This window comes from Macadamia integrifolia, chromosome 3, assembly GCF_013358625.1.
Source record: "Macadamia integrifolia cultivar HAES 741 chromosome 3, SCU_Mint_v3, whole genome shotgun sequence".
Classification (NCBI taxonomy): Eukaryota; Viridiplantae; Streptophyta; class Magnoliopsida; order Proteales; family Proteaceae; genus Macadamia; species Macadamia integrifolia.
Window position 1 is genome coordinate 28836680 of NC_056559.1, and position 10427 is coordinate 28847106.

Below are 10427 nucleotides of genomic sequence, written 5' to 3' on the forward strand. Positions count from 1 at the left end.
TCCTTCTCCAATATCGGAAATCATTTCTTTATTCGTCGCAATCTTTTCCTTTATACCGAGCTTAATTTACAGTTAAATTAAAGGAACAAATAGTAATTATCGAATTATAAAGTATCCATTGCTGGAAATTAATAAGAGTAATTTGTTAACAAACTAACTTTATATTTCAAAAAATATTATTAGATATAAGGCATTATTTGCTACACAAAATATCACATAAGAGAGCTTTTTTTGGCAAGGCATATGAGTTAAGGGTGTCAATTTAATACCGAGATTGAAAATTGAAATCAAAACCAGCCATTTAAAACTGAATCAAAGTAAATTGGTTCAGTTTTGGTTTCAAAAGCTAGATCTCTTTTAGGTTCAGTTTGATTTCGGTTTCATGATTAAAACCATTACACCAGACCAAATAACCTATTTTCAAGCCGAATAACGAACCGAATAAAATTATATTTTTTTTTTACTATTTCAATCAATGTGGATGATAAATTCTATTCCTTTTTTATGTTTGATAAAAGTTTGGTGCATCATGAACCAAACAAAAAAATAAATATGGCCCAAACAGAGCTAAACTTAATATGAAACTAAATTAAAACCGAATAAGGAAGCCAATATGAAATCAAATAGAAACAAAAACTGAATTGATTTGGTTTTGATTTCTAAAATGTGTTCCTAATCAGTTCGATTCAATTTTGGTTTCCTATTTTCTATTCTGAATTAAATCAAAACCAAATCGAATAATCGAAACCAAACCAATTAACACCCTTAAGATGAGGGGTTTATTATATGTTTTCTGGGGACAATATTGACCCATGGGCTATATTTGTAACAAAGCCCAACTTAACCAAGGAGTAGGTCATGTTCCAACTTCCAACCCAATCCAAACCAAAGAGTTCAGCATCAAAAGAGTGTCAAGGGCTCCTGCATTTGTTCTTGAAACCAGAAGTACATTTATTCAATAGTGCATGGTTATTATAACCTATTCTTTCACTCACCTCACTTCTTTCTATTCATAAAATAGGCCTATGTCACTCAAAACCAAAAACTTAATTTAACTTTGCTTGATCCAAACTAAATGGGGTCAGTTACATAAATCTTTGTTCTCCAATCATTTATATTCAAACTTGAAACCAAATTTTGAGTAGTACTCAAAGTAGGGAAAAATTAATATAATGGAGTCCGTCGATCAAAAGCGTAGTTAATCAATTCTATCTTCATAGTGCTTACCTTGAGACTTAGATTTATTTTATTTGTTTCAAGATTTCTAGTTAGGTGAGAACTTAAGAGGAATGCATTCAACTTCCTCTCATTAGGATTTGCTCAAATATTATCATCCACAATAGATTATTAGATTACACCTGCTCACTACCATCACCTATTATTAATTTGTTCCTCACAACAAAAGCCTCTGAATCACATGTTAGTACATGTGAAGGGTTGAGCACACCCTTCCCAATGATCAGTAACAAGTGAAAAACCTTATTATTAATATCTCTATACATGCAATACTATGTTGAATTCCAAGACATGACATCATTGGTGACAACTGGCTAATGTGTCAATGTGGCAGTGACACTACCATTTAGGTGGGGACCGCCAACGGGTGACCCACACGTGTATAGAATCTGTTTGATTGGACTGCAACTGCGGGGTGGTGCCTCGACAGTTGTGCCATTACAGGAAAGACCATTCTTATAATTAATCTATGTGTTAATGGAATGGCAATTGCAAAGGCTTCCTCCTTTCTAGATTATAATGTCTATACAACATTTAATCTTGAGTTTGGGGAAGAGTATATATGTAATTATATAAGGAAAGAGCAGCATATGGTCTTTAAGTATTGAATTTTCACATGATTGGTTGGATTTTTCCATTCATTTTCTTTAAGTCTGGTTTGGTGGAAGCAAGAGGGATTCAAGTGAGACTATATCTAAATTGCCTCGAAGACCCCATTTCTTTGAAGTTAAAGGAGATTGAACCCTGTAACCGAGATCTCAATGAAGTGTTTTGTTTTCAAACCCAAGTCATGAATGAATGATTTGAAGTAGGGTATGTTAGTGCTTTTTCAGTGAGGGTGAGTTGGTTGCCTTGGGAGCTATGAGTACCTCTCTCCCTTCCCCTTCCTGGCCCCTCTCTTTCCACCAATTATTGGAGCTTACTCAACTTAGTTTATTTCAGTTTAAGTTACCAATCATAATTTGTATATAGTGGACTCCATCTTTCCACATCTGAAAAGAGCCAGGAGGTTGTCAAAGCTTGGAGTCATGTTCATGTCCCCATTCAATATCCATGTGTGTTTCTCACATTAAACCCTTGAGTGGAATCCAACTCCTCTTTCAACCTTAGATTCCCTAGTAGTGGGTTTTCCCTTTCATGACCTACCCAAAAGGCTCTCACCCTTGAGTTCTCTTTTTCTCTTTTATAAAAGAAAAAAAAAAAAGTAAGAAAAAAAAAGAAAAAAGACCTAATAAAATAAGAGATTAAAAACAACAGTAAAATACTTGAGATTACTTCTCTTAAGGTGGGCCAACCTCAAATCTGTTAGTGCCCAATGGAGCAGTTCATTCTTGACTTTATGAGCAATGGTTTTGTTTCCACCATTTTTGGGGGGTTGGAGAAGAGAAGGGGGAGGGGTCTAGTAGTCTAACTTGATCTCTCTTGTTTGTGGGGTTATCAGGATCATCTATCATCCAATGAGTTTAGTCATGTAGGAGCTTTCAGATGTGTAAAATACTTAGAACTATGTTCTATATTAATGTCTCTCTCATGTCCTATTAAGGTGCCAACTCATTCTCAATTACATAGGATCTCTCCTCTTAATATTAAACTTAACTTTTTCCACCTTTGTCTGAGGAAGAGGGAGAAGATCTATGGCACGTGTGGTGCAAGAGTATAAGACAAGGATGGGATAAGACAAAAAGAAAAGAATAGATAAATAGGCATCTGTCCTTAAGTAACTCAGTACCGGTGGATTTAAACATAATTCACCCAAAAAATAAAAAAGATGAAAAGCATTTAAACCACATTATTGTGAAGAACTACTTCATTTGCGGGTCAATGTTCCATTATAGTTGATTGTGGGAATCAGAATTCAGAATTTGATGCTTTTATTTTATCTTTATTTATATTTATATTTTCAACCTGTTTCAGTAGTACTAATTATTGGCCAGCTAGTTTTGATATAGAGGGTTACCTGACACAGGAGAGTCTAAGGGCTTATATGTAGCTACACGTGGTAGATGGCTGAGCTTGCTTCTCTCCATGCTTGAAAAGTAAAAAAAGCTTGACAGGTTCAGGGTGGGGGGGGGGGGGGTCTAGTTCCTTTTGAAATTTCTAATTTGGAATAAAATGGATGAACAGAAGAGTGGAGCAGCTTTAGTTTGGAAACCTTCAATGGAAGTATTCATCATAGACTTAAAAACAAAACTTCTTGTGGACCCTCAGAACCTTGGCTGTTTGTTGTTAAAGGGTTTCCTACTTCAATCTCTACAGAGAACTTATCCTGTTGAAGGTGGCCCCTCTGAACCTAGGCTGTTTCTTTTTCAAAGGGTTTCCTGCTTCAATCTCTACTGAGAACTTATCCTGTTCAAGATTACTGAAACAAGTAATTGAAGATGAAGAAGGCCCCAGAAAGAAAAGGATTCTAGTTTCTAATATATGGCTCCATTCATTATCTACATATAATTTCAGAATTTCTTACTGTCCAATCATCCATGTGACTGATGACCTTAATCATATGTGCACAACAGTTATAGGAAGCAGGAGATGTGCAAGCCTTCTTTCACCCCTGTGGCATGGGAAGAACTCAAATTTTTGGGAAAGGAAATGTGTCAGTCTCTGCTGCCTATATGCACACTTTATTAATTGATGATGGTGTGCCACTTATTAAAATGATAATAGTTTTTTTTTTTTTTTGGGTAAAAAATGTTAATAATTTCAGAAGAATCTTTTCTAAGCCTCATTTTTTCTAGATTCTCACTTTTCAAAGTATAGAACATAAATAATATGAAAATGGTTCCTGAGGTTGATCTCTCTTTCTCCCTCTCTCACACACACACACACACATACACAAACAGATGCCTATGAAAATAGTAGATAATGGATTTTGTAATCCCAATATTCTCCCTCCTTAGCTACCAGTGCTTTGAGTTCAAAACACTTTCAGGGTTTGTATTATAAAAAATGACAGTTTTGCCCCTGGAGTGACTTGGGTGCGCCCAAACATTGTCAGAATAAATTTCCCTTTCAAACTTGGCGCAGTAAAGACTATTAATCCATGCACACTGTGCATGGTAGTTGTGAACCCATATTGCAGCTTGAAGAGCTCATACCAAATACTTCTTTTCATGACTTATAATATGAATGTGAGGTGGTGGCAACTGGCAAGCTTGAAGGTCAAGGGACAGTTGTAGAGAGAGTTGGTTGCCAATACCAAACAAAGAAGAAGTTGCAGTAATGGTTGACTTCCATTAATTACTTAAAACAAGGTCCACAAGAGGGGGAGAGAGAGATTGCAAAATACATCTTCATCTCTTCCTTGTACATAAAAGTACTTACAAGAACTGCAAAGCCTAGAAGAAAGGGTTTCCTAATCTCTTCTCTTTCTTCCTTCTTTTTTTTTTTTTTCTTCTCCCTTTCTTTCTATGAACAAAGAAAGTAACATACTATTTACTGTCTTTATCTACTTGTAATATCACCCTGGGTCTCTTTTTTTTTCTCTCTTGGGGTGGCCAATCTTCTTGTATTTATTTACACCTTTGAGTTTCCTCTTAGGTTGAGTCTCTTCCACTCTACCAAACGGAGCAAAAAGTCCATAACCTGAAAATAAAGAAAAAATAAATCTGATTATTATCAATAAAAGCTTAAGAAAGAAGAAGGAATATATAAGACAGTAGAAATTCATAGATATATAGAAAGTTCTTACCTCAGAGGGCTCCTCAAGGGAATAAGAGGCATTTGTGTCCTTTGGGGTTTTGGAGACAAGAATGCCAAACCCTTGTCCTCTATCCTTCAAAACCTACATAGAAACACAAAGTACAAAAAAAACCCATTTTAAAAAAATGAAGTTTCTATGAAAACCGACAATTATGCAATAAAAAATTTGTTGGGTTAAAAATTAAAATTAAAATTAAAAAAACATTGGATACCTTGAATGCATCTTCATCTGTTCTATCATCACCAATGTAAACTGGCAAAACATCTTTGCAATTTGCAAAACCTATAAAAAAAGAGAATAAAAAAACAAATTCAGTAAACGGCCTATATGTCACCATTACATTTGTTAAATCTTATTAAAGTGGAATAAAATACAAGAAGATCTTCTATTAGGGTTTTTTTTAAAGACAAAAAGGAAAGGTAGGGGCCATATGGGTTTGCTTTTCTTTATAAGCTTTGTTTTCCCACAGTTTGGATTATATAAAAACTTCAACAAGCTAATAAACTAAGGCAATCTTGTGACTTGTGATGGAATGTGTCTTATGTTTTAATCCTTAAAATAAAAAAGACTTACCAAGTGACTCTAATAAAAATTCAAGTGCCTTCCCCTTGTCCCACTTAATGGTAGGACGGATCTCTAGAACCTGTTTTAAAGCACCAAATAACAACAAAACAATGGTGAGACACCTTCTCATATACTCAAATATAATAAGGATTTGTGTGTAGAGAGAGAGATGACTAGTAAAAGAGTGCCATATGTCTTACCATCCTCCCTTGAGTCAGTCGAAGCTTTGGGTAATCCTTGAGCACTGACCCAACCAGTTCTGCAAGTTCCCTCCATCTCTGCAAGCAAGTGCTTCAAGTTAGAACTAATTAATTATAATCTAGGAAGAAAAATTTACATGAAAAAAAAAAAGGGTTTTGTTTGAATGAGGGAGTTGTAGAGTTTAGTCCCACATTGGTTAAGTTCGGTCCTTGATCCTCGATGCCTTCATATACTCGTGGAACTTCTATCACCTAATGGGTTTAAATTTAAAGACAAAATAATATCTACCTTTTCATCAACACACCGGAAGTGCACCGACGCACAAAACTTGTGGTTCTCAACTTTTACCCCTGCTATGGATTTTGTTTTCTCATCTAATGTTTTATAAACCTGAAAAAATATTTGAATTAGTACATGTTTAAGGCAATATTTTCTCTAATTGAATCACTTATTAGCAATTTTGAAAAGCAATAATTAAAGATCAAAGAAAACTAACCTCATCGATCATGGGTAAAAATTCACTTGCAGGCTGGAAAAGAACTGCTTCTTTACCCTGAATGGAAGAAAGAGCTTCAAATGATGAGAAACAGATAAAGAAAAAAGAAAAGGTAAAGGGTTATTGTACTTCTCAGAGTACAAACTCACTTTCTTGTATTTGCGACCTTTGGCTGGTGCTTTAATATCCATTCCATGGCTACCAGCATAGTACAGCTCTGCTAATCGTACAAAGTTATACACCTAAATAGCAAAAACAAAGAAAAAGTTAATATAGAAATGGAAAAGAAACAGACTTTGATAGAAAAAAAACTAACAAATTTCAAGAAAAAAATGTACATTGTCTCTACCCCGCCCACTCACGATCGCAGTGGGAAATAATCTGGCAACGTCCCTAACAGCCGCCCTCATCTGTTTTCCATAATCACAACAAGAGAAGAAGAACAAAAATTAAATCTTTAGAGCAGTAAAAAACAGAGTATATAGAAACTGTAGAAAACAGAGCAGAAGAAAACAGAGTAGAACAGTGACAAACCGCGTCAGACATGAAAGCTCGATCAGGGTCCTCGACGATCGGCGAAAGGGTACCATCGTAGTCTAAGAACATAACCATTTGTTTCCCCTTTGAAGCAGTTATAATTTGCTCGAACATGTTTAAAGCAGATGGGTGATGAAGCATCCAAGAACCATGTTCTTCAGTCTCCGGAAAAGAAGCCGTGGACTTGGTATGAGTAGGAGAGGAAGCTCTCATGGAATCAACCCATGTATTGATTCTGGGTCCTGTCGCTATTTCAAGCTCCTGAAGCTTTTTCTTTGAAATGCGGTTTTTAGTCCCGGGAGCTGTTGGTGGCTTCTGTGTCGCAGACGACGGTAACAGACGCAGGGAACAAGGGTTGGAGACGGCGACAGTAATCGAAGTGTTAATTGCAGCGTTTGGGTCGGAGATGACCACATTCTGCTTTGTCATCTTTACTTCAGAACTGAAATGCACTAGAAAAGAGAGCCCGATTTTACAATTTTAGTAAAAACTCAAAAAAAAAAAAAATAATAAATAAATAGAGCACACTTTGTAGTCTGTAGCAGATTTTCCGATTCTCAATAATTAGAAACACCCAAACAAGAATTAAAAAAATAAATAATTAAGGCTTTTTAGCTGTACCTGACTAATTCTGGGATTTCTTCAGTCAAAAATTAAAAAAAAAATTCTGAAGAAGACCGAGATGGTGCAATGGCGATGATGAAGAAGAAGATGAAGAAGCAACAGAGAAGGGGAAGAAGAGCTCTGTTTTCTGGCTTCCTGCTCTGCAACTTCTTGGGCTTGAGACTAATCTTAGGAATCCAACTCCGTGGTCAAACTGGTAAAACAAAAAAAATTGATATAGAGAGAGAGAGAGAGAGAGGGAGAGAGGTATAGACGAAGACACAGAGAAGAGACGATGAGAGAGAGCGAACGAGGTGTCGATCGAGAGTGAGAAACACAACCGCGTGTAGCCAATTTATAGTATTGTTTCTCGCACTAACACACACACACTCTCTCTTTCTCTCTCTAACTTTTACCGGAGTGGGCCCCACAACAAGCGGTCCCCGAAATCCTTGAGTGTCCACCTGGACCCCACATATGGAGTTAAGGACTTCTCTCCTTCTTCCGCCGTCTTCGCAGTCTCACAAAGCCATTAGTAATTGAGAATCAGCCTCAATTACACGTGTAAAAAATTAGTTGGCTTATCATTTCCACGTGGCACACGTATCACACACCTCTCCACACCCACGGATTTGGGTTTATTTTCGAAAAACAAAGATCCCAGTCCTCAAAAACTGCCACCTAATTATTGCATTAAAAGGTTTCCCAAATTAGCTCAAAAAGGTTCTCCATCGGGTCGGACTTACACGGACAATACACGGTCTTCCCGGATGGAGTCCGTCGGGTCGGGTCGGGTCAGTAGAGTCGAGTCATTCCTAACAGGAGGGACTGAACCGCCCCTTGTAAAGTATAAACAAGCAGCTCTCCAACCTAACCAGTTATTACAAAACCAGCAGCGAGAATCCCCATTTTATTGTATTAATTCCTTCTTTTTCGGCAAATTTAAAGATACCCTAAAAATTAAAATAAATCAATAATAATAATAATATAAAAAAAGGGTTTGGCTTCACATGTCTTTGAAACTATGATAATGGAGGTTTTACAAAAAGGGTCTGTATCTGTAGACACTTTCCACCAATTCAAAGTGAACATTTCGACCAAATAATATGCATTATGCATGGTTCCTTACTTCCTTTCTAGGTCGGCTAGAAATTACTAGGAAGTAGTGAGAGATTTAATAAAGCTTTAACAAGTGTTTGGTCTGGAAACTGCCCTTAAATCATGTATGCCTCTGCCCAATATTTAGCTTTAACACTAGAGGTTTTAAACACATTAGTAACACCTAATGAAGCTTTAACAAGTGTACTTAGTCTAGAAGTTGCCCTTGGATCATGCTTGCCTTGATCCAATGGTACTTTTAGGTAAATATTTCTTACAATAGTTTGTTATTTTTTTTTTTTGGATGAATGGTATGTTCATTTCAAGCATTGGATAAAGAGAACATGATCTAGATTAATCAGGTTTCAAATTTCAGAATCTAATTCAATCAAATGCCCACCTTTTATACTGGGACATGTCCATATATGTGTAAAAATACACCAGGCATTGTTGCAAACTCTCTTAACTCTGAATGAAAATAAACAGTTTAGATTAAAAAAGTATATATAAAAATAAATGACTCATATTTATCTTACAATTTTTAAAAATATTACATTCCATTGTTATATCAATAACTAGCCTTAATTTTAATAGTAGAAGTTTTAAAAACTTGTACGTATAGAGCATAAATGGTAAGCCAAATGTATCCTAATCCATGTGGTTCTCAGCTTTCTCTATGACTTCTTTCCCTAAATGAGAGTATTTGGACTTTGAACCCAACCACCTATCATGTGGTAGTTACATGTTAAGCTGTAAGTCATGGAAAGAATAATGTTGCCTAATTCAAAGGGCTCTCCCGTTGTTATTAGACTAGTAGGGATGCCAAACCCTATACCCTATTAAATATTGATCAACCATAACTTGGCTTGTCCCCATGAAGTGTTCAAGGGACTTAATTGATTTCATAGGGTCTTCAAGAGAAGGCCACCAAAGAGGGTGGGGGCAGGGGCCCCAATGGTATAGTTTTTTTTATATGTGATATAGTAGTTTATACTAGGGAGAGCAAAGTGGGGTTCAATTTGGCCCTGGCCCATTAACATCCTTTGATAGACTCTGTAATATGGCTCTTCCATGTCCACCTCTTACATTGTTCCATCGAAATAATTTATTGAATGGTCCAAAACTCAAACTCTGCTCTAATAGTATATCATCACAATCTATAACATCTTGGTCTCATTTCCAGGGTTCTTTATTTATGTACAAAATTAAATAAATGAGAAGGCTTGTCTTATTTAAATTTTATTTTTCATTTCTTTTATTTCTTCACAAGTTTATTTCAAGGTTTTATACATGTATGAAGGTTCCGAGCCGCTGATGTAGGATACACTAGCATCTTTGTGGCTAACTTTCTCCTTTCACATGACATTTTCTCGCTGCTCTCTCACATACGATACCATTTTATCATATTTCATTGGTGTGTTCCTTATGTCGTTTGCTCAGAAAACAAACCCTTCCCTTATAAAAAAGTTAGCTTTTTTGATGGATGGAACAGATGAATTAGACAACTAACTTATGCTAGTTTTCTTCAATTGAAAATGACTGAAATCTAAATGTCATTGTAGATCTTCTGTTTGAATTTGGTCTCTTCTTACTTTTTCTTTTCTTCTTCTTTAATGGTCACAGTAGAACCTTTTTTTTTTTTTTTTCAAGTAGGAGGAGGGTTGCTTCCCTAGTTACTTTTCCTTTTCTTTTACTTCAAGCTGATTTTTCTTGGAAGCTTTGGTGGATTCGTATTGGAGATTTAATTGGTTGGTAGAGATTGCAGGAGAGAGCTGGGGGTTGCTTGAGGCTTTTGTGATTCTTTCTATGTCAACTAGATGACTATAGCATGAGCTGAGGTTATTTGAATTGAATTTGGAGGAGCAGTTAAAGAGACTTCGTAGTTTGGTACGTTCAACAGCCATAGATTCTTCTACGCATCAAACTAATTCTAGTCTTCCGTTTACCGCCAAAGATGTTATTCTCCAACTTTGCCGCCCTCAGTTATGCTTT

The 10427-nt window shown here is 36.0% G+C and overlaps 1 protein-coding gene across 2 annotated transcripts; it reads right to left on the reverse strand.

Moving 5' to 3' along the window:
• Positions 1 to 4447: 4447 nt before the first annotated feature.
• Positions 4448 to 7651, reverse strand: LOC122073286 (probable trehalose-phosphate phosphatase J). Of its 2 annotated transcripts, none has more exons than XM_042637846.1 (11): positions 7356 to 7651; positions 6732 to 7176; positions 6536 to 6607; positions 6347 to 6439; positions 6198 to 6254; positions 5990 to 6091; positions 5701 to 5778; positions 5510 to 5579; positions 5148 to 5218; positions 4925 to 5017; positions 4448 to 4818 (listed from the first exon to the last, which is right to left on the reverse strand). In XM_042637846.1, the coding sequence occupies exons 2-11, from the start codon at positions 7161 to 7163 to the stop codon at positions 4750 to 4752; spliced, it is 1137 nt and encodes a 378-aa protein (XP_042493780.1). In that variant the 5' UTR covers positions 7164 to 7176; positions 7356 to 7651; the 3' UTR covers positions 4448 to 4749. The 2 variants fall into 2 exon arrangements, with proteins under 2 accessions (XP_042493780.1, XP_042493779.1); XM_042637845.1 differs by having other exon boundaries at positions 6732 to 7186.
• Positions 7652 to 10427: the final 2776 nt, after the last annotated feature.

Excerpts from the sequence above, each read along its gene's own strand:
- LOC122073286 (XM_042637846.1), bottom strand. The coding sequence starts at position 7,163 with ATGACAAAGCAGAATGTGGTCATCTCCGACCCAAACGCTGCAATTAAC. Across the intron at positions 6,255-6,346 it reads AAGGTCGCAAATACAAGAAA|GGTAAAGAAGCAGTTCTTTT; the intron begins GTGAGTTTGTAC and ends TCTTCCATTCAG. Across the intron at positions 5,779-5,989 it reads TCCGGTGTGTTGATGAAAAG|AGATGGAGGGAACTTGCAGA; the intron begins GTAGATATTATT and ends ACTTGCTTGCAG.